The 22,812-nt window shown below is 42.1% G+C and overlaps 1 protein-coding gene across 4 annotated transcripts in view; it reads right to left on the bottom strand.

Moving 5' to 3' along the window:
• EFCAB2 (EF-hand calcium binding domain 2) overlaps positions 1–20,985 on the bottom strand; it is a 33,084-nt gene extending 12,099 nt beyond the window's left edge. Inside the window, exons 1-2 of one of the 4 annotated variants that reach the window (XM_068939318.1) lie at positions 20,907–20,985; positions 1,383–1,471 (exon numbers count right to left, since the gene is read on the bottom strand). In XM_068939318.1, the coding sequence (XP_068795419.1) occupies positions 1,383–1,414 (32 nt within the window). In that variant the 5' untranslated portion in view covers positions 1,415–1,471; positions 20,907–20,985. Of the gene's footprint in view, positions 1–1,382; positions 1,472–17,606; positions 17,664–20,906 lie in introns of those variants that run through there. The other 3 variants (XM_068939317.1, XM_009686629.2, XM_009686628.2) reach the window with 3 other exon arrangements.
• Positions 20,986–22,812: the final 1,827 nt, after the last annotated feature.

Raw genomic sequence — 22,812 nt, 5'->3', positions numbered from 1 at the left:
TATGAAAAGTTACTTTGAGTAAATTTTAATGACAACAGCTTGTAACAACTTCAGAACCTGCTCAGTGAGACATAAACATGTCTTTTTTGTATTTTATAACAAAAAGATAAACTGTTATATGAATGGATGTTTATGTTAAAACAAAGATAAAGTAACAGTGTCAAGCGTTACAACTTAGAAAATACCAGAATTAAGGTTATGTGGGAATTTTTTAATTTGACTTCCTTTAGCTCTGTATCTGGTATCCAACATGCCTTGATCAGGCTAACTGTCCATGTGTCCATCCTAACTCTTTCACTGAGCTTTTTCTTACTCCCCAAGAAATATTTTTTTGTATTTCCATAATATTGCATGACAAAAGGTATAGTGCATGCAGTTCTCCCTCCTGACATCCACAGGATCCTCCCATTCCCCCAGTTCTGGTCATCCCATTTCAAAGAGGATCTAGCTGAACAAGGAGGAACGTGAAAAAGAATGATCAGAAGGGCGGAATGGCCTCTTTTAAGAGATTATTTATACATTGGGAGTCTTCAGCCTGGAACTACTGTGATGGAGGAGGGATGTGACAGAGAGCTATGAAATCATTAATGGTGTGGAGAAGATGAATAGAGAGCAATTATTCACTGTCTATCAAGACAAAAACCAGGAGTCACTCAAATCATTCTGTAGCAGATTTACAACAAACAAGAAGAAACACACTATATTTCTTCAATTCCTTATATTCCTCCCCAGCTAACTATTAATAGCTCAGATGAAGGGTATTGGGCTAAATGGACTTTTGGTGCAATCAAGTATGAACACCTTATGCTCATCAGGAGATAGTCGTTAGTTATATAATCACATTATATGCAAGTTTCTTCCAAGCTTCCCCATCTTGGAAACAGGAGCTTCCTAAGAACACCTCTTCATCAGAACAATATCTATCCCTCACAGTACCCCAGAGGGTGAGAAGCACATGGGATGCAATGCAGTCAAGGACACCTACTGACAGGTAGGTAACTATGGCACAGGCTGGAAGGACCGCTCCTTGATGTGCTGGGACTGATCTGGAAGCAAAGTGATCCATGTAGGACCCTGACCTGTAGTGCTAAATTAGTTATCGGAGCAGATATTCACTAGTGATAATTGCAGCCTTAGGCTCCTTGTGTAGTTTCATTTTTCCCTTGTCTCTTTGTTCACCAGTCCCAGCATCTCTCTCTCAAGCCAGGCTTAGGTTTTAATCAATCAACAATGCAAAATGCTAATTGAACAAGCAAAGACACTTTGTTAGATCAGGGCCAAAGGACTGTTTCAGTTATATTTTCTGGCAAAGCAAATCCAGGTCTAGGGCATTATTTTCCTCTGTACTAGATTCTGTAACATTTCTGTGGTAAGGTACTTACAAACCTGACATCCACTGTTTCATTGCATTCATGGTCAAACACCTCGAAAGCTTCTATAATCTTCTTCTCAATTTCAGCTACCGCACGATCTGCAAAAAGAAACATAAGAGAAGTAAAAGAAAGATTTATTAAGCTGCTGCAATCAATTTATTTCTAATTGGAGAACTGTGACAAGAGAAGTACCAAAACAAAAGGGACAAACAGAAAAGTAACTTTGAGAAAGTAGAAGTTGTTTCCAAAAAAAAAAAAAAACCCAAAAAAACCCACCACACTCCAAAAGCAGAATCTGTCATCTGTATTGGCAAAATGCCATGCTGTGGCTCTACAGCTGTGTCAAGTCTGGGGGCAATGGTGCGTCTCAGCTGCTGGAACACCTCAATGTCTGGGTGTGGACTCCGCTCAGAGAGTGCCACAGCTCCTCCCCAATGGCGTGCCTGAGCCCTTGCAGGACACCACGGTGCCAGTGGGACGAGAAGGGCTAACATGGACCCAAGCTGGCCCTTGTATAGGCTTGAGTCACCTCATCCAGGTTCCTGCATCCAGGAAACAGAAGTGCTCCCATGTCCACTAGGTTAACCATTCCATATGAAAAGCTGAGAGCCAGCAGTAAAGAGATGGCTAAAATCTGTGCACAGTGAATGCGTCTCATCATAAATAATTGATTGTAACAGTTTGAAAAGGAAGATGATCTCAGGGAAGGGAAGAATTAGTATGCTGCATTTGCTTTTAATACCTCAATCTCAAAAACTGGGGAAAGAAGAACCACAAGTTACCACAATTATATCTGGTCTAAAGCCAGAAATGGCATTCCTGCTGTGAGGAAAATACTAGGAAGTAAAATTTGAAGAGAAAAATGTAAAGAGAGGGAGGGGATCCATCTCAAACTAAAGGAGAAGATGTGTCCTCAGGAGCTTCCCAGTCAAGGAAGCCAGGGTAAATAAAGAGTGAACAGGTTAGCCCATTAATTAATTAATTTAATCTTGTAGTTTGACTCCAAAAGATAGCATACATGAAGAAAAGTGATATGGAGTTGACAGTTTGGTTCCTATGACCACATACAGCCCCAGCCTCAAACTCCAGTCTGTAAAACAACACTCAGGAGGCAGACTTTTGTGAGTTAGCCTCATTGCCTCCACAGACACAGTGAAAATTTGAGCAACAGCCAGAATAGGAGACTGATAACAGATACACTCTAAATCTGTTTTCTCCTTTTCATACTTTTCGTCTGAATTTTCAACACGGTAACAAGAACAAATTTGTTTTCTTCTTTAGGCTCATCTAAAAGTGTTTTGGGGCAGCCCTGACCAATACTACACCAGTGGACATTGTTTCCACAGACGTAACATATTCACATCTGGTTTTCTGCCGTCTCAATAGTTTGAGAATCCTAGGGGCTGCAGCATGCAACCATTTTTTTCATTTGCGGCCTTGCCCTCATGACAGAAATGTCCGCTTTCTGGCCAAATGTATCAGAACTCAACACAGCTAAACGCAGGGCCCACATTTGCTTCAAGTGCTCTGAGATAGTACTGGATGGAACCCAATATAAGGAGGCTCTTTTTCATACATAAGGAGATGTCACTCTTTTCTAAAAGGTACTGGTGCCTGCTGCTTTCTGCCAGTGTTTGGTACTGAACTCCCCCAGAGGATATGTAAAGAGAAGAGAGGTAGCAACAGACCCTGAATTCCTCCCTGTGAGGTTATTCTCTTGATGGAAGCAGAGGCAGGAACATGTACCACACATTTGAAAAGTACTAGTTACCAGAGGTTACTAACGAGAAAGAGCCCCATTCAGTCCCCAGATACAGGCAAAGCTGTATATTTCTCATAAAAATACAGCCGCTTGCCTTTTATCTGCCTAAGCAGTACAAATGACATTTAATTTGTTTCCAAAAAATACAGCTAAACCTCATTGGACCCGATTCTTCATGGAAGAGGCCCTCAAAACTTACTCTACACCTACTGAATTTGATAGCAGTCATTTCAGTGACTTCAGAGTCTTGGATTCAGTCTCCAGCACACACTACTGGTATTTGATTCTTCTTGAGATCAGGCACTTCAGTTGTACACTATGTCTTGCAACAGTAAAATGCTCAAGGAATATTTATAGCTGAATATTCTTGGCTTGATGAGTGAGCCTTCTGTAGAAATAAAAATTAACCGTGGAAGACGGGAAAACATTTCCAGTGTTGGAACTATGAATACATCTATGCTTTTCAAGCTGCCTGCTGTGGATAGAGCATACATTACTACTCTGTTCTGTTCAAGAGCCCTGGCAAAAAAAGGTCCTGAACATACATGAAAAGGATGACTTAATCTAGATAGCAGATCATCCATATTTCTTCCAAGAGCTGAGAGGAAGTTGTGATCAAGAGCTAGATCAATGAAAGAAAGTATAATACCCTGTAGAGCTATCAAAGACTCCGTGTGAGATGAGCGAACACCTAAAAAGCTACCAGCTAAATCTTTCATTGTCCCTCTAGAAAAGAAAGCCAATGACGTTTAGCATAGTTCAGGATGGCAAAACTAGTTATCTACAGACTTCTATGATGCACTCTAAACTTCTCTTCTGGAGGGATGAAAATACGCATTGCTGCCCTAGGAAAAGTAATGGATAAAGATCTAAAACGATACCTCCAAGAAAGCCATAAAGAGATCACAGCTGCAGTTAACTCAGCAAATGTGATGCTTCCTAATGTACTGAAATCTATCTGCACAAGGAGACTCTCCTCCATGCACAGATGAATGAAGGTTTCATGTTGCCCCATGGAGCAATTTTTTAACAATTTTGAGGAAAGAAATACCTAAGCTTTGATCAGGTAAAAGACTGCACTTAGTAATCCTACCAGTAATTCTACTAACCAGAAAAACACTATTCATCAAAGACACAAATTATCTGATTACCTGTAATGGCATAAAATAATAAATACTGAAGTATACTGGGCCAAAAGATTCCAATACATGCAACTACTTATTCACCCAAATGCCTCCTGTAGGGATGATGTACTATTTCCATTATTATGTTACTAAAATGCTTCATATACTTGTCATTTTTCTTATTTTCTCAGTTTCAGCTGGTTTTCTACCATATGAGAAATGAGAAGACAAAACGTCTCACAGTTAATTCCTCAGATGCAATAACTGAAAAGTGTATCATCCTTTCCTGTACTATCTTTTGGTTTTTTTGCCCCGGTCTGTCCAGTGTGGACTAGCTGAAGCTCTAGACGCTGCCATTTACATAAGAATGGCAGGGAGCAGGGATTCCCAAAGTAATTCTTCTGGTTCTCTCAGCCTGAATTTTTCCTCTTCAGATTGTCCAGACTGTGCCCTGGCACTCTGAGGCCCATTTGAAGCCAAACCTTAAGCAATACACCTATCCCAGTTGTGACATTTCTTCTCAAAGACCATAGCTTCAGTCTTTGTAGGGAACAGACACAATTAAATAGCTGTGGCTCTGCCAGACTCAGAGTAATGAGCATTTTAAAGAGTGATTTCTAGTTGATACCATTTGCTAGATTCTACCATTCATTTAACTGTATGAGCTTGCTTTCTTTTCTTCCTACCAGAAGTTGCTCTGATGGTTGCTTCTGCAATGAGGTCCTGACAATTTCAAAGCCAATTCTTTCTGAAGAATAAAAGTGGCATCAAAAGAACAGATAGGCCAATATTAAACAACCCCCTAAAATGCTAGGAAGCAGCAGCTGTCAACTGCTCATGGGAAAAGGTTAGGTCCCAAAGGAGCCTGATGAACCTAATACACAACATGATACTCTGAAACTCTTCTTGTGCTATGGAAAGAATAAAATTAAGGGCTGATTCACAGAAGAGCTGAGCACCCATGGCTTTGATTGCATGTATTAGTTCGTTAGTTCATTCATTTGCTAAAAAAAAGTGAAACATTAATCTTTGTAAGTGTTAATCTATGTATATTTTAATAACTATAGTCAATTTTATATTTAAACTCCTTTATTCATATGGACACCTCATTAATTCCTCCATCCTGTCTGCATGATACTATCTCACAGTTACAAGCAGGTTAAGGAGACCCCGGAGGTCTCTCGTGACAGGAACCCTTTCTCACATTGGGTTGCCTCACTGAACTAGTCCGGCTGAAAGAACGTGAGACACAACCAGGTAATTTCACCTCAGTGATGGCCAGTTTTGGAGTCATTCACACATTATTGTTTTGTTTTTTCCTAAAAAGGTTTTTAGCAACAGCTCATTTGTAGATCTCCTCACCCATTAACTTTGGTTCACCAGTAAGACATACAGCACACTACCAGCGACTGCACTTTAACCCCTTGACTGCTTCAGCATCACTTCTTATCTCTCTCACTAGCCATTATTTCAGCCAAAAAGCAGGCAGAGGCCTTGGTCCTGTAGGCTGAAAGAGTAGGAATGGGATGCAAGAGCTGCCATGAAAAAAGAGGAACATTTTTAAGAGGAGGATGGGCACGAGGGGGACATAACTCCGCAGGCAGCCATGTGAGAAAACATTAGGGTTAAAGCCTGCTCCAAGGTCCACTCGACTTCATTCAGTGAACCTTCTCCAGTGAACCTTCTCCTTCTCCTCTGCGACCCAAGCTAGGGTATTCACAGCCACCTGCCTCACACTGCTCCAATGCTCTTCCATAAGGCCCTTATTACCATCCTTAACAAATCCTTCACCCTCTGTTTTGCCACCCAGTGCTAATCAGAAAGGAGAGGTGAGAAGGTAGGTGGGTTATGGGGAGTCTGAGCCAGCCGAAGGTGTGAAAAGCATAACAAAAGTAAGTGTGAAGTCCCCGCTTAAAATCTGAGCCTGCTCTAATGGTCCAAAAAAAGATTTGGCCAATGAAGAGTAGTCGTTCAACAGCTCTCACTCCTCTGTCCATCAACAGCTTTAATACGGAATTATGATTCTAGTAATGCGCCAAGATGCAGAAATAGCACCCCAATAGGAAGGGAGACTGGTGCTATTGCTGAACATGTGAAACGAGTATAGTGCTCCCCTTTAGGGAGATGCCCTGTTTATTAGTCAGCTGCACAGGGCAAAAGGATGAAGGAAATGAACCAAAAACAAAAGCAAAAAAGATCTGTATGGATCTTTGTAGCCATTGCTACTACTGAATTATTCCGAAAAACCTTCACAAAATTGCTAATGGAAATGAGGACTTAAGAACTGCAAAAACACCCAAATATAACTGTAGCCCTAATGTGAAGAAATGCATACTTCAGCTTAAATCTGAAGCAAAAAAAGAATAAAAGATTTTAAATTTGCAAGCCTGGAGAGGTTATCAATTAATTGAAGCTTTTAAGCAAGTGATGTTAACTGGACTATCACCTAGGTCAAGATATGAAAAAGCAGTGGTAATACTCAGCAGCACAAACACAGGTGAAATCTCAAACACTGTCAAACAAGCCCATCAGTTACATTAAAACATTGTGTTTCCAGAGAAGAAAGGGAAAGCTAGTGTGTTTTCATAAGAGGAACTCTCTGTGATTGTATCAGTGAAAGGTGTTCCCACGTTACTGCCCCTCTTTCCCAACTTCAAAGCAAAGTATACCACTCCCTAAAGTATTTTGCCACAAACGTCCATGTTGCCTTCATGTGAAGTGCATTGGAGAACTTGACCGACTTAAAAATTATTCAGAAATCTCTCCTCACCCCAAAGAATAAAATCTTACAACATTCAACTAATTCTATTTTAAGGAAATTACTGAAGAAAAGGAACACAGGGAGAAAATAACCTTGAGGCCATTTGAATCTGACTTCTTGGCAAGATCTTTTCACTCTGTAGAAGAAGAGGAATACATCAGATTTTGTCTAGATGACCTTCTTAATTCCAGAGGAAGCTTAATGTACAGTCAAACTAATATGCTGAATTACTAATTGTATGCCATGTGCTAGAAATAGCGGGGCAAGAGAAATATTTTCTTCTCTACTCTGAACCTCCTACAGCATTGATGACACAAATAGATAACAGAATAGGAAGGAACAATACGATTAAGCTGTAAGCTTGTGGAATACACAATGTTGTATCTTTGTGTCTTGTGATATACAATGAAATAAATTAACTTTAAGATATGTGCTCATTGGAAAAAATCCTAATTCTGAAAAGACAAATCAAGCAGATTTTGAAGAAAAAGAAGAGGTTTATAGAGCTCCTTGATTCCTCCAAAGGGAGGGATAAACCCACTGCTATATTGCAACCTGAAGAAAACAGGTTAGCTCACTGACTACACTTACAGAAGTAAAAAGAAACAAACAGGACTCTGTTCAAGAAATAGATCATAAAAGGGGTTTTTTTTTTGCTTAGAGCTTTACCTGAAGAAAGATTCTTTGTACCACAAACTAAACTCCAGTGAGTTTGGGGACGTGCAAGGGATGGCATCATCCACCTAGACGTTAAGTCAGGAGGAATCTAGGAAATCTTTCTACCACCAAATGGTTACAACAAATACTTTGGTTGCCATCTGTGAGGCAGGATAGAGAAAGGTATGGTAGTAAGGTTTTCCTAATAATTATATACACTTCCACTGAGCAATTAAGGTTTCCCTGTTAAGCCGAGCTCTAGCTGTAACTGCAAGCCTTGCTGAACATACAGCTCCCGGGCAACAGATTCCTATTATGGAGTCAGGCCAAGGGCACCACGTCAGCAGAGACCTCACACAGCTGCCACGTAAACTCTCCAGCATTAAACCAGACTTTCAGGTTCTTCATCACCCTCAAGCAGGCTGGGGTTATTAAGGGATCTATCAAATCTGTAGGATCTCAGATTGTGGAGTCTCCGTCCTTGGAGATGTTTAAAATCTGACTGGACATGGTCCTGGGCAACCTGCTCGAGCAGAGGGCGTTGGACCAGACCATCTCCAGACATGCCTGTCAACCTCATCTATGCTGTGATTATGTCTCTTGGGAAGACTGTGATGTAAGGACTGGAACATGAAGCTACCCCGAGTGTTAATGGCACCAAGAGAAAATGTGTCACCTGAGTTTAGCTCTTCAGACCAAATGAAGAGGTAACAGACGCTGCTTCCTGAATTTTGGTATATGTCAGATTCTGAGAAATGGTCAGGCTGTGGTATCTGCTGAGATGGTACTTGATCCAATTTCCAGCTGCTGAACAGCTGCTGAACCAGTACTATAGAAGCACAGTGTCTGGGTTAATCATGTCATGGATTGCACAAAGGATTTCCCACCGAAACAAGTCGGTGATCCAAGCTATAGTCTGCAGACTCAGGAAAGGGACAATGCTTTTTCTCCTAGATAAGTAGCATCCTACATTACCGCAGATGATACTCAGCCAACCTGAATTTTAGTCTGTCTCCTGCAGAAGGAGAAGAAAGCTTAAATGGTTTCTGCAGAGGTCACTTTCAAGCATTCTCAGAGAAGTATAAAATGTAACCTCAAGAAGAATAAAGGTTTCTTCTTTCATGTTTTTCATAATCGTTGAGAGCTAGCCATATGATTGCCCCCTATTGTTTGTTTGTCACAGCATACACTATGTGGTATCTCGATGAACAAGCAAAACCTCTGATCAGTGTGAATCAACAAAACCAAAATCCTACATTCATTATCATGCATGCAATCAACCTTGAGCTAAGAATATAACCTCATCCTACTGCTACACTTGTTCTCTTAACAGCATTACATGTGAGACATGAAAAATTATCTGTTTGTTTCCACCACGGTTAACCGCCTTACGGAAAACTAATAGACAATAAAAATAAAAGGGCCGTATTTAAGAACAGATACACAGTAGGTAGATCTCAAAGTGGAGGAATCAGAACAATCTTTTCACAGTCCCATAGTCTGTGGTGTAAATAACCATGAGAACAAAGCCACCAGCAGCAAATAGGGTTTTAGAAAAATCAGATTATTAATTTGATACCTGATAATAAAATACAGGCTGTCAGTTTAGCGAAGGCTGTGGCAAAATTAACAGCAAAAGCTACTTCAACTTCTGACACAAAAATATTAAACACAATTTTTCCTTTAGGTCTTTATGTCCTTTATCACCATAAGACAATTGTAACATGTGCAAAATATACAATAAACTGATGTAAAAAAATTAAGCGCTGTCTTGAATCCAAGTCTGGCTACAGAAACGAGACCATTTTATAGGATGATGTTAGTAATAAAAGAACAAAGAGTTCTAATCAGCCACAATGGAAATATTTGAATTATTTCAGTTAAAAGTTGATAAATCCATTAAAGATTTAAGAAAGAAGGATATAACAACTGTGTATTTCAACCTCAAAGTTGTAAAATGCAACAAGAATATGCATATATATATAATAAATCCAGTTTGTGATAGCCCATTGGTGGCAACTAATGGCATTAGAAGCTGCCAGTAACTTTACCTGATGAAACAAGAGATCCTGAATATTATCTGAGGCTTTGATTGCTCAGTAGATGGCATTCTAAATGCATAGATTCAGAAGTTTTAATACATTTGGGAACCAAAACTAACAAAACTAATGGGACAATTACCAAAGTAATTCACCCATGGAGAAATATATTAAGCGTAAAAAGTTTTGTTGCCTTGATAAATAGTCAAATTGCTAGCTGCTCTCAAAATTCTTAAGCTCACTGACGCTACTAAAGACTTAGAACAAAACACGAAACAGAGGACGCCATGTCAAGCTGGAACAGGAGCCACAAATAGTCAGTGCTTTTCATCACTTAATACAGCCTAAGGTGTTTAAGTTCACAGTCCGTACTGCCTCCAAAACACACTGTATCACTCTTGTTAAGGTATCAGTGACTTGACTGATTAACCAATGTAAACAGCAGAAATCCAAGAGAGGACCACATAGACAGACACTTTCTGAAGTAGTAGATCTTGAGTTACAAATGTCTAGTCAAAGACTCAGCTCTTTTATGACGCACGTAAACTAAATTCTGTGCGTGTCAGAAATTAAAGCATTAATAGTGTAACCTAGAACGACTGGCTAGAGTGTTGGGATCTCACATCTAAACAAATAAGATGACTCATGACATATGAGCGAATCCTCAGGAAGGGTCCCCAATGCTGATGAAACTTTTACTTAACTTGCTGTACACCATAGGCTTCAAGTGGCAAGATGATTTAACTGTTTAACAATCTGTAACCACTGTAGTCAGCTAGCCCAAAAAACAGCCTTATAAACCAAGAAACATCACAACAGCACAAGCATTTGTGCCTTTCCTCTGAGCAGCAGCTAGATGATACTGACAGTAGTCACTTAGTATTCACACAGGTATTTCAAGAAATACCTGTGCCAAAAGCAACCTTTTCTGTTCACCACAGTCAGCAAACTATAGGAGACAGTGAAGCCTGAGATGGTATTACAGAAGGCCTATCTGTCTGTACTGCTAAAAATCCCCATCTCTGGTGATGACCACACATTCTATACATCATGCAGGATCATGGTAAGAGCAATGGGCTGATGACTGGTATGCTGTGAACATACAAAGATCATCAGTGCAGGTAATATTTCAGGACTGAGAAGATGTAGTTCACAGATACCCGTGTAAGTTGTCCACTCCTTGTCCACTGCAGAGTATGAGTAACACAATCATCCTATTGACCAGTGAGATAAAAACAGCTGTTGCCATTTAGCTCACATTTGGGAAGACAGTGGCTATAGAGGCAATTTGAAAGGGGATATCCATCGTTCATAAAGTTCTTCTCCCAAGTTACCTGTCGCTGCCAGACGCATAGGATTCCTTTGCTTGCATCGCCTTCCACAGGTGTGTGGTAGTAATCTACAGGTCACCCTTTCCTACTGCGCCCTCTCCAGGTCAAATATGGTTCTTCATCAACGGTAAAAATATTTATTTCCCTCACGGTCCACACCCTTGTAGGTCATCAAACACATTTTACTGCTGTCAGTTTGGCCTGCTCTTGCAAGATGTCCTTGCTTTGTGTGGTGTGTGCTGGGCAAACAAGCCTCACATCAATCCACAGAGATCAGTCTGTACCCTAAATACTTGATAACTCATGTCTATATGCCCTGATTCATAATGGTCTTGCACTGGTGACCTGAAATGTCACCAGGGCTGTCTCAATTACAGCCTGAACAGCTGCTGTATGTTTTAAATGTGACTTCCACTTTCTTACCAGGATCCTGTTTGTTTGCTCTGTCCAGAGCTTGTGTAGTATTTCTTAGTGCAGATGCAGATGGCAAAACATGTCAGCATGAAGCCCAAGTGGGATGGTAACCACTGTCTGGGCTTGCTGCAGATAATACATTTGCTTATGGGAATGAAAAAGGACAAATTTTGACAGATACCCTTGTTGTGTCTGCAAAATCCTTGACAGATGCTTGCTGTAACATAAAATTGTCCATATGCTAGAAAGGAGCAATAAACCACTGTTTTCTGCATCACGTTCTCCCTGTCCTACAGCCCCTGACAGCCTTCCTAAGCCCAGGCTTCTGGGACAGAGACATTAGTTTCCTGGATTCCACCCAGTTCTTTCCGGAGGTCCCCAGAAAGGAGCATTGTAATTAGCTTACCAAAGAAATAAAAAGCATAAGGATTTCCTATATATGAAAAGCAAATCAAACAGCCCTTAAATCTACTGAAACTATTTACAACAAAGCAGAACTTGAAAATGAAGGGAAGGAGGGGCAGGGCATGTTGATTGTTAAAAGCTACCATATGGGATCAGGTCCCTGTAAGAGTCCTGCTAATGTCATATAGTGCTTTTCACAGTCTGCAAAACTCCACTAAGCGCTCCTCAGGGCTGCACACGTGGTATGTTTGCTGGCTGGGATGTGCCTGAGATGCAGCATGCATCACGTCCTGGATCAGAGCAATTAAGGCAAGACAGACTCTGGAGGCAGGGAGTCCTGATCCAGGGCAAGCCCAGTCAGTGGCCCATAGCAGAACCTAGCCAGAGACACTAAGACAGGCCAGTTCAGGCCTTGGAAAAGCAGGTGTGCAGGCTGGGGCCAGGACTTGGCTAGCAGCACTAGACTCTCCTGCTGATGAAGCGTTCAAGACCTAGCAGGATACCCAGAGGGAAACAAACAAACAAACAAAACCACTCTGCAAAGAAAATCATAAACTGACCTAATTCAGGTTAAAATTGCAAGGGATTCTGGCACATTTTCCCTCAAGGAATTTGTAGGCCATGCTCAAGCATTCCTTTTGTATCCGCAGCGAAAATGGTCCCCATGAAGGCATACATCCCCCGTCTCACTGGTATGAGTAGGCAGAAGCCCTTCCATCAAGAAATAGCAATGCAAGTTGAATTCCTGCATGTGGAAGTTGAGAGGCAGGTTTGCTGCTCTGTTTCGACCAGCCAGGATGCTGCCACGCAGCAGGACTGCTACCCGTAAGTAGTAGGGAATGCACAAGCAGTGGCAGCAGGACTGCTACCCGTAAGTAGTAGGGAATGCACAAGCAAATGCTTAGCCCCCAGCCCTCTTCCAGCTCCAATCTACCCATCTGCTGCTGCTCTGGGCACTGTGTGTGGCTCCACCTAGTCACAGCACTAAGCTCCTCCTTCTGTCTCCCACTCTCCCCTCCACTACAGTAAGAGCCCAGAGACAAGCACCTTGCTTGTGCTAGTTCCCAGCTGTCTTGCACCTTTCACTATAGCTACAGCTTATAGGTTTTCATCATCCTGAGGACAAAGTCTCCCTGAGCTCTGAAACAGTCAACAGTGAGAACTAATGCCCAGACTTGACCTTCTTAAGCTCCTTACTCCTTGTTTCTTAAACCATCATCACCTCCCTGCATTAGTGCAGGGCCATGCTGTGAACAATAAGATGCAGCTTATTGCTTAACCTCTGGAGAAAACACTACAGGGAACAAGAAGGAATGTGTGTCGGGTACGCCCAGTGTATGCTCAAACCCCTACATAAAAGCAAAGGATAATCTCGGGGCTTGAAAAAATCTGAAGTCGTCATTATTTAAAGCAGAAATGCTTCGCAGTCTTCCTGAGCATCTCCTCTCAGAACACAACAGCACCTAGAGAGACCATAAGTGTTCCTCTCTTCCCAGCTCTCATACAAGCCTGTTTGCCCACACTTAGAGCATTTGCTGCTGTACAGTCCTTGCAAAAAGCTACTCTCTTTTTTTCTAATATCTGGTCATGTATTGAAATGTATTTTGCTTTCTGCTCTTCTTGGAGGGAAAGGTTGGATGAGATAGGCCTCAAGACTCTGGGAAGACACTTACAGTGACCTTAAATCGCAAAAAAGACTACTGAGGAGTCCCAGATCATAATGACAGGCATTTTCATTTGATAAGCTGTCAAGTGTTTTATGTCATAAGCAGCATTTTCAAATCAACAATCAGGACACAGCATGAAATAGTCAGCTACGGGTCTCAGGATCGGGCATATCTTTCTCCATAAGCAATTGGCCAAGGCCTTAGTTTCATGGTGGCCTCTTTTGCCACTTGCTGCTCCCAAACCATCTACTGGATTTCCACAGCTGTTGCAGATATTACTTCAGAAGCAGCATGCAATAGGCATTTTCAGAAAGAAATGCTTGGCATTCAGATTTCAGCCAGCCAAACACATCATCATTCTACAGCTACTCAAGTGGTGGCTGAGTCTGACTTCCTGAAGCCTAGGGCTTCTCGAGCTAGAGCAGCAAGCTCTGAGTAATATCATTCACGCTGTTCACTTCCGCAGGTCCAGCTCTGAGGGTAAAGTTCTCCTGCAAATTGGTGTCCACACACCAGCTGCTGAATACCTGCCATTGCGTACAACTGACACTGAGGGCAGTGAAACGGCATGCTTATTCACAATGGTTTGCAAAATGATGGAGGAAAATCCTTGACTATTGCTGTAAAGATCTGGCATGTCTGCTGAGCAGAGGACATGGAGATACGCCCCCAGTCATCCAAAGAGAAAAAGGAATCCCATCTATGCCTAGACCTGGACTGCCTCTGGTACACCTGTGATCCACAGGTAATACTGAATAAATATCTTACACTTCTCATGAAAAAACTCATGACACTGTCCTTCCTACAGTGAAACGAAAGAAATATCGGCTGTTGAGGTTTGTTAGCCTGCAAAAAATAATTGCCACGCTCTTTTTTTAAAGTCAATATCAGACGCATAGGAGTCTCCCTTTCCATCAGGCAGTGATAAGCTCAGCATAAATCTCCATTAGGGATGTCTTGCACAACCCTAAATTCCCAACTCTGGCAGTTGGACCAGTCAGTGCTCCTGCTGCAGCTCAGAGCTGGCAATAAACAGTAATCTCCACTGGGGCAATTTGTTCCGTATCTTTCATCCCAGCCACACCTGGGAGACAATGAAAGAGCTGTATCTCGCCCGTACTTATATTATCTTTCACCACCAGTGGCAAAATGCCCTGCAAGGATATATAGCTCTCCTGGCATGCTGAGATTCTTGATACACCTCCAGCTGCTGCTGACAGGTAAGAGCTGCGACACAGGCAGAATGCAGTGAACTGTCCCTACTGCTACACTGTGTGGTCCCAGATGGCATTTGGCACAGTATTTCCCAGATTCTCCACAGTGCTGATGTGTTAGCAACAAAGATAAAATAAATAAATTTAATATGCCTACTAAACTGCGCCTGCACAGTGACTGCCAAAGTGCTCGTCAAGCAGAGACCAGAATCCAGTGGATATTAGAGCTCACAGAATTAATTTATTTTAGAACATAAGCAATTACGTTTTAAAAAGTTTAACTGCAGCAGCGCAGTAGCACTGCTAAAATACAGTAGTTTATGAACTTACTTCATCTGAAAGACCTACATAAATTTAAACTCTTCTTTAAATTCCAGAAGACATACTGTAATTGTCTAAAATATAACGGGAGAGTGAGGGCTTTTAAGTATTGCTTTTAATACATGCTATTATTATATAACATATCACAAGTCCTTTATTTTTCCTGACAATGTCTCAAAGGGGTTAACAAAAAAATACAAATTCTATACTAGTTGCAATTTTATCTGTGCTCTTCTGCAGTGATAACTGACCATTCAAAGGAAGACTATGTGAAAGCCAAACAAAATGATAAGGGATTACAGGGGTTTCTTACTGCCCTTTGTTTTTTAAGGAGTTTCCTTGAAAGCATCACTTACAATGCTAAATCGCTTGCTTTACATATTGTAAAAGAACAGAAACCTCCATTTTCTTTTTTGCCTGCATGGCAGTAATATTCTGAAGTTGTACAGCATTTAATCTGACAAATTTAAGACATTTACATGTATCATCAAGAGGGGATAAGACTTTGCTTTATAACAATTTGAGGAATGCCAAGCTAAAGTAAAATGTTGGTAAACAAGAAAAAAAAATTATGCAAACCGATCATGGAAAAATTTCAGAATTTGTATCTAATTTTCAACCTAAGCATCACAGCTATAACGGTCTAGAACCTCCCCTCAACTTAAACTAGCAACACAAAAAACCAGCATCTTTAAGATGGAGCTTGGCAATTTTTTGCAAGCTATGGTTGTAGGCAACAGTAGGCTGAACTCAGTCAGCAAGGAAATCCCTTCCAGTCTCATGTAGTCTTTCGCATACTACCCAAATCTACTTAATGTTGAACTGTACGTACTTCTGTTTCCAAAAAGTCGTAGTCTGTCTGTTTTGGGGTGTGTGTGGTTTTTTTTATTTTTGAGACGGACCCTTACAATTAAAGGCCATTTACCAAAATATCCCCTGAGACCTGTCAGGTAGCACTGAGGAGGCAGGTGGCAAGCCTCAATAGTCCATGGGACCAGATTTAGGCTTTGGCAGGGGCAGAGCAGAGGCCTGGTAGCACCGCCAGGCTCCATCGGGGCAGCAGGCTGGGTAAAGCCCGGGGATGCGGGCTGCAACGGGGCCCTGCACACTGCTGCTGCCTAAGATCATATCCCTTACGCGACCTTGAGTCAGCCACGTTTTTTCCCCAATAGCAACGAAGAAGGATCTGCTCACACCAAATAAATGTACTCCTAAATGGAGGAAAAAAAAATCTTGGATCTCAGAATAATTAGTATGCAGACACAGAAATTCTTAATAACATGTTAACTATTGTTGGAAAGATAATTTGTGGGAGTTCTCTAGCTCCCTGTCAGCACTGCATATCTGCTGGCTGGTATTGTTTAAAAGACAAAAAAGTTTAAAGCCTTTCTGCAAACCAGCTAATTTTTTATTCAATAAGTCAGCTAGAAGTAGAGCCAAATTGAGAAAAACTTCTGCTATTTTATGCACCATGGAAACAAGAAACCTGTCAATCTGCAGCTACCTAATCTACACCCATTCGAGATCAACAGCTTCTGCTGCAGCAGTGCAGCCAACAGGACCAGAGATGTACAGCCCGTGTTTGCCCATAAAGATGGACGTACTTTATCTTTTGCTTCAGTCTCAAATGAGTACAAATGTTACAGCATAATGGAGATTGATGTCAAGGTGCATGTTAAACAGCATTACAGTCTAATAAAAGCTATAAACATTTCTTCTCAAGTAATTCCTTACAGCAATGTCAACAGGAGGAAATAAAAACATTCATAGTCTTTGTCTGTAAAATCTACCGGGACAAGACTACACAATGATTTCCTAAGTGATCTCATACATTCAAATTTTCTTTTCGAGCTGAAATATTCCTTGCCTGAGCCCTACCCAAGCTAGGTATCTCTTCAAAATTAAAGATTTAAGTGGTATTCTTTAACAACATACACTAATTTTGTTTTTTCCCCACAACAAAATAGCCACTTTTTTAATGAGGTAATGTGTCTGATGAACTACTTTAGCCCACAGGTTTATAGTAAGTGTTCAGTCTATAGCTTTTGTACCTTTCAAGTGTTGAGGCTGACTTGTGAGAATGCAAAAAAATACATTTTAAAATCCTCAATATAGCAAGACACTTAAAGTTGCACATGATGCTTACGCACATTATCCCATTCAGTAGGATTCCCCAAAGCTGTATATAGCTTAAGCATTTTGTGGTGTCAGGTTTGAAACTCTCATGTTAATTAAGTTTGCTCTGAGCAGAATTAACTGTTACAATCGCCTAAGGTGCTGATGGCAGCCAACAGCCTCTCTACAAAAGCCACAAGTTGATTAAAATAGACAGATGGAATAATGATAGGACATTTTTAATATCTCTAGTGAATACAGAATCCAAGTTTACCGAGATAATGCGGAGAAGGAAAGCAGCGCTCCTACTCACAGATGCAGGATTCAGCAGGGCAGATGAAGCAGTGGCAACTCTGCTTCTTTGCAGCAGGCTAATACTGCTAGCCTTGGAAAACGTGAACTGGATAGGTAGCTGGCTCTTACCAAACATAAACTGCAGTTAATCTCTCATTCATTAGCATGCCAGACTGCAAACCAGGGCTGTTAAAGAGCAGATACAAGTATGATTCAATCCACTCTGTTAATATACTTACATAAGGCACTAAAATCAGGGTGAAAACTCTTTCCCATCTCTACTCATGTTACCCCAACACAAGTGCTTCGCAAGTGGGGAAGAGGATCTGGGAGGACTGATTACGCTGTAACTAAAACTACTCAGAACAACTCCTAATTATCTACCAGAGAAAGCCATCATCCCAGAATGGTTATTCTCCATCTTATTAAGTCTTCACATCAGAATCAGGTATCTTTCTGGAGGACATCTGTTATCCAGAACTGGTTATTTAGTTTTGTATAAGTGTAAATGCGTGAAACAGGAGCTCAGACTATTTAATATAATTCCTTTCGGATTAAAATTTGTGGCATTAATTGCATTTTAAACATGTGCTAACTAGCAAAATGAATATTGTCTTAGAAAAACTGTAGTATTGATCAAGTACACAGCATTACCATAATGACATAGGAACACTGAGTGTTTTTCCCTTTATGTACTTTCATGTAATTTCTTAAATCCCAGCTGGAGAAAAATATGTCTTGTCTTCTGTCTAGTTCTACTTCAGGCACTACCAGTCTGACATTTTGCTTTCAGGTTCTTGTAACAGCACTACTGAGATCGGAGATATTAAAATTTAGAAAATCTGACATCTTATGTCAAATTATAAGAAAAAAAGTATCTGAGAGCAAATGGAAGAACAGATAGACCGAACTAAGAAGCAAAAGAAGGGTAAGAAATAGAATGATGGCAGGGAAGATACAGACAAATATAAAAAAAGAGATGAGGCAAACAGACTACTGTAATCAAATGAGTATAAAGAAAAATATTAAGCATTGTTGAAAAAATAAAGCAGCACAAATACAGAGCTATAAATTCATACATAAAACATATAGCCACAGATACTATGGGCATGTTCTACTAACACTTCTGTGCATGCAGGATTATATTCACAAGAATAATGTAAATTAGAGGGTAATACTCATGTGAGTAATGTTATGCATAAGAGGTTGCAGGATTTGACCTTTCACCATTTGTGTGTGTGTGTGTGTGTGTGTGTGTATCTGTAAAATATTTAAGCAGGCATTTTAACTTCGAAGAAGACAAAACTTGAAAATAATAGGACCTAAGGGAAACCTTTACCATGAAAGCTGGAGGAACTGCCGTTCTACAAAGAACTGAGGGGAATACCCTAAAGACTAATTATTTGACAATACAGCTAATGTTATTGTTCTGTTTGAACCGTAATACACAAACTGCAACTTTTACTTTATATGTGAAATGCTTGTTGGAAGAAAGCGTGATCAACATGTGAATTTAGATTTGGGGAATCCTAATTAACCCTCTAACTGCTATGCATAAGAAGGCTAATAGCAACTCCAAAATGGGTAGAAGCTACTTACCCTTGTGGGACTCCTTCTGCAGTTTAACGAGACACTGGCTGCTCGTTTGCCTCAAACGTGTTTATAATAAAGAGAAACCTTTATGAGGTAAGAAGCAACTTGTCCGCCTAATAAAAGAGTAGAACTCCCTTGAGTGATTAAAGGTGAGCTACATGTCTTGTCCTTGAAATATCCACGTGATAGAGCTTATTGGCCTCATTTTATGGATAGGAAACTAAAGTCCAGTATGTTGCTTTCCCACGATCCATTGGGAAGTCCAATAGGGCTAGGAATGGAGTTGAGGTGTCAGGGTTGCTTAGGATGGCAGCACGGACTGTTTTCCTATAGAAGGAGGCATTCCTACATTTGATACCTATTAGGAAGTGTTTTACAGGATGTTAAAAAATAAGAAGCAAAAAAAAACCAAAATATGTTTCTTCAGTAATACAGTAATTAAACCTTTTAAAAAGCATCCTCACTTTGAATCTACAAAACCTGCATTAAAACACATTACTCAAGCAACCTAAAAACCACAAGCTTCCTTCTCCAACAGTTTTTGCCTGTGGATTGCCAAAACGGTGCAAAATCTCACGTGTGTATGGGCGCTCAAAATATGTGGAGCCAGACATTGCCAATATCACGGCTATCCTGCTAAAACACCAGATTGCCTCTTCTCAGACGGGTCAGCAGCCTTCTAGACTCTTATCCTAAACTCTCTACCTATCTATCTCTACCAGTACTGTGCTTCAGCTTCATTTGTAAAACTGGAATGATTGAAAAAAAAATGCTTTTGCAAGACTAAACATAGATGGAAAACAATATTCAAGAAGTAATACCGTTAGCAACAGTCCTCGTTGAAACTACACTGGTCTTAGTTCTTACTTTATGCGAGATCTCTATACCGCAAAGTCTGTCTTAGAAATACTTCTAATGAAATCGAGTTACTCATTCAGCACTATCCGCAACAAATGCTTATACAGGATTTCTCTATGGAGGATACTGTTTTTCCTGAATAATATGAAATAATTCATTATTTAGATTAAATATAATATTTAGAATTTGCAAAATATTACTATGTACACCAGTTTATTTACGGAAATGAGGGGTGAGTTTTAAGAGTCGCAGTATTGTGAGTTTTACAGGAAGTACATTTGCTTTTCTTGAAATGATACTTGAATATCCTTGCGGCGGGAGTTACCCTTAGCCTATAAAACATCATTTCTGCTAATGCTTGCTAAAGTAGAACATGCTTGCCTCTAAAAATAAGTCATGATGCTATCAGCAGCCCAGATTACTTTTTTTTGGCAGAGGTCGCCTGACACATCCAAAAATGAATGAAAGAGGAGATGACCAACTGGCTAAAGCAGCTGGTTTAGCCCCCCCACCCCACCCCCGAAGCCACCCCAAGTGGTGACAGCGCGGCCGGGGTGGCATTGCCTGGGGCGGCATCACCCAGGGGTGGCATCTCCTGGTGGGGTGGCATCACCCAGGGGTGGCATCCTCCACCACAGGGAGTGCTGGGGAAGGAGCCCTTCCCCCGGAGGCAGGGGCAGGTAAGAGGCGGTGGTGCTGCACAGGGGGGTGTGTGTGTGTGTCTTTATGTCTCCGCGCATTTGTGTGCCCGTGTGGTGTCTGGCTGCCACCGTGCGTGGGGCGGACGGCGGGCGCAGCGTCTCTCCGTGCCCGTGGGCCCGGCCGGCAGCAGCCCCGCGGCTCCGCAGGCCGCAGCCAGCCACCCGCCGGGCGGCTCCGGCGCAGCCCCAGGCGGCCAAGCGCGCCGGCGGCGGCCCGGCCCGGCCCGGCCCGGCCGAGAGGCTGCGGGCGGCTCCCCTCGCCCCGGCCTGGCCTTACCCTCGCTGCTCCCCTCCTCCTCCGCCATGGCGCCAGCTCTGCGCCGTCGCCATGGCGACGCGGGCCGCCCGTCAGCGCCGCCGGGCCCGCGGCCGGGCCCGGGCTTCGGCTCAGGCCGGTGAGCGGCGGCCGGCCGGGGCCCGGCGGCGCTGCCTGGCGGCGGCGGAGGGGTCCGTGCTGTCGGTAAGCGGCGGCCTGGGCGCGGGGCCCCGCCGCAGCGAGGGCGCTTCGCGGCCCCCGAAATCGCCCTTAACTGAGGCCTCTCGGCGCGCGCCGCGGAAGGCAAATAGAAGGTCACTGGCGGGGCTCGTGGCCGGCGTTGAGCGTTGACCTTACACGCCAGCTCTCCGTGGCGGCCGAGCCCCAAAAGGCGGGTGAAGGGCCACGCCAGCGCGCACCCCGCAGCGGGCAGCGGACGGGGCCTCGCTCGAAGCGGGAGCAGCGCCCGCCGCCCAAACCGCCCGGGACCGCGCGCCGCAGCGAGCGGTAGTCGCTGCGGTACCCCCCCGGCTACCAAGGAGGTAGAAAACGCAATGGGAAAGTACCGCTGGCCTGCGAGGTAGCGTCGCTCGCAGCACGCCGCTGCCCTGGCTGGCAGGCTGTGAAGGAGCCCGAGAGATGTTGCTGTTTCACAATAGTCTATGCTCTTCTAAATTGAGTTTTCCCAGCAGCTGCATAATTTCCCACGTATCTGAGCTTCAGACAGTGAAGGAACATTTCCTTCTGAATACCACCACCCTGAAACCCCTAAAATAGTCTATCCACTAATCCTAAACAGAACTACACGGCTAAAATTCTAGGTACATCTTTTAGCAGACGTGTTTGCAATTCATGGTTCTTCCAACTCTAAAAACAACTACGGAAGTACAGAAAATACAGATAAAATAAGAATTAATTTTCCAATCAGATGCAATCATATATTCATAGAAAAAAAAAAACGCTTTTATGAAATTCCTAGAACTAGAACCTGGTCCTTGCCACCGCGGGTGCCTATTTGCCAGATGTTTAAATTTTGCAAAGCTCAGGTGGATGGTTCCTCCTCACACACCTTTATCCACCTCTCAAAGAAACAGTTAGATGTGCTCAGCACTCATGGAAGCTTGAAATTTCAAGCAACCCATTGAGCAGAGATAGGACTTCCTTGCTCTAAAAAATAACTTGCTTTTTAATAACATTTGCTATTTGCAGGAAATAGAAATCCACAGTGCCTTTCAGCCATTTATTTCTGCATTTTTATTGAATGTAGCTCAGAATAAAGTGGGTATAATAGATACCCAAGAGAACACACAATTACTCTGTTGGGAAAACAGCTGTTTGTGCTCTCTGAGCAAAGCTGATCCCTCTGAATGGTAATCTGTAGACTTGAACGGTTTACGAAAGTAACTAAATATTTCAAAGTACATATTTGACTGCATGAGGAGCATGGATTTGTTTCCTCTCAAATTTATAGAAGAAGTTCTGGTGAGAGCAGCAGCATGGCAGCAAAAGGAAGAGGGCCTAGCAGCAGCACAAGGAAAGGCTGTTGTTATCTTTCAATGTTACAGCGGTCCCATTTCTTATTCTCTCAAGACTTCCACACGCAAAACCTTTGTCCTGACTGGTTGTGTGTCTGTGGCAAATGAGTTACATGTTTGAAACTGAAGAAAAGTGCCAAATACGTTGTTGGACAAGCTCAGAGCTTTCTTAGTTAGTACTTCCCTCCTCTACCCCAATTGTGAAATTTCATGTTCTCCAATATTGTTCTCCGGCATTAGATTTCTTGTGTTATTTTCCAGATTACCTGATTCAACAGAGAACTTTCAGAGCTCTTCAACAAATGCTAAGTTATTCACAGTGTTTACCAAGTTCTAATAAATGCTTTTAAAAATCCTATTTCAGTCTCATTTAGGTTTTCTTGCCAAACCCA

The sequence above is a fragment of the Struthio camelus genome, chromosome 3 (genome assembly GCF_040807025.1).
Source record: "Struthio camelus isolate bStrCam1 chromosome 3, bStrCam1.hap1, whole genome shotgun sequence".
NCBI lineage: Eukaryota > Metazoa > Chordata > Aves > Struthioniformes > Struthionidae > Struthio > Struthio camelus.
This window is presented reverse-complemented; position numbering and strand designations above follow the sequence as displayed.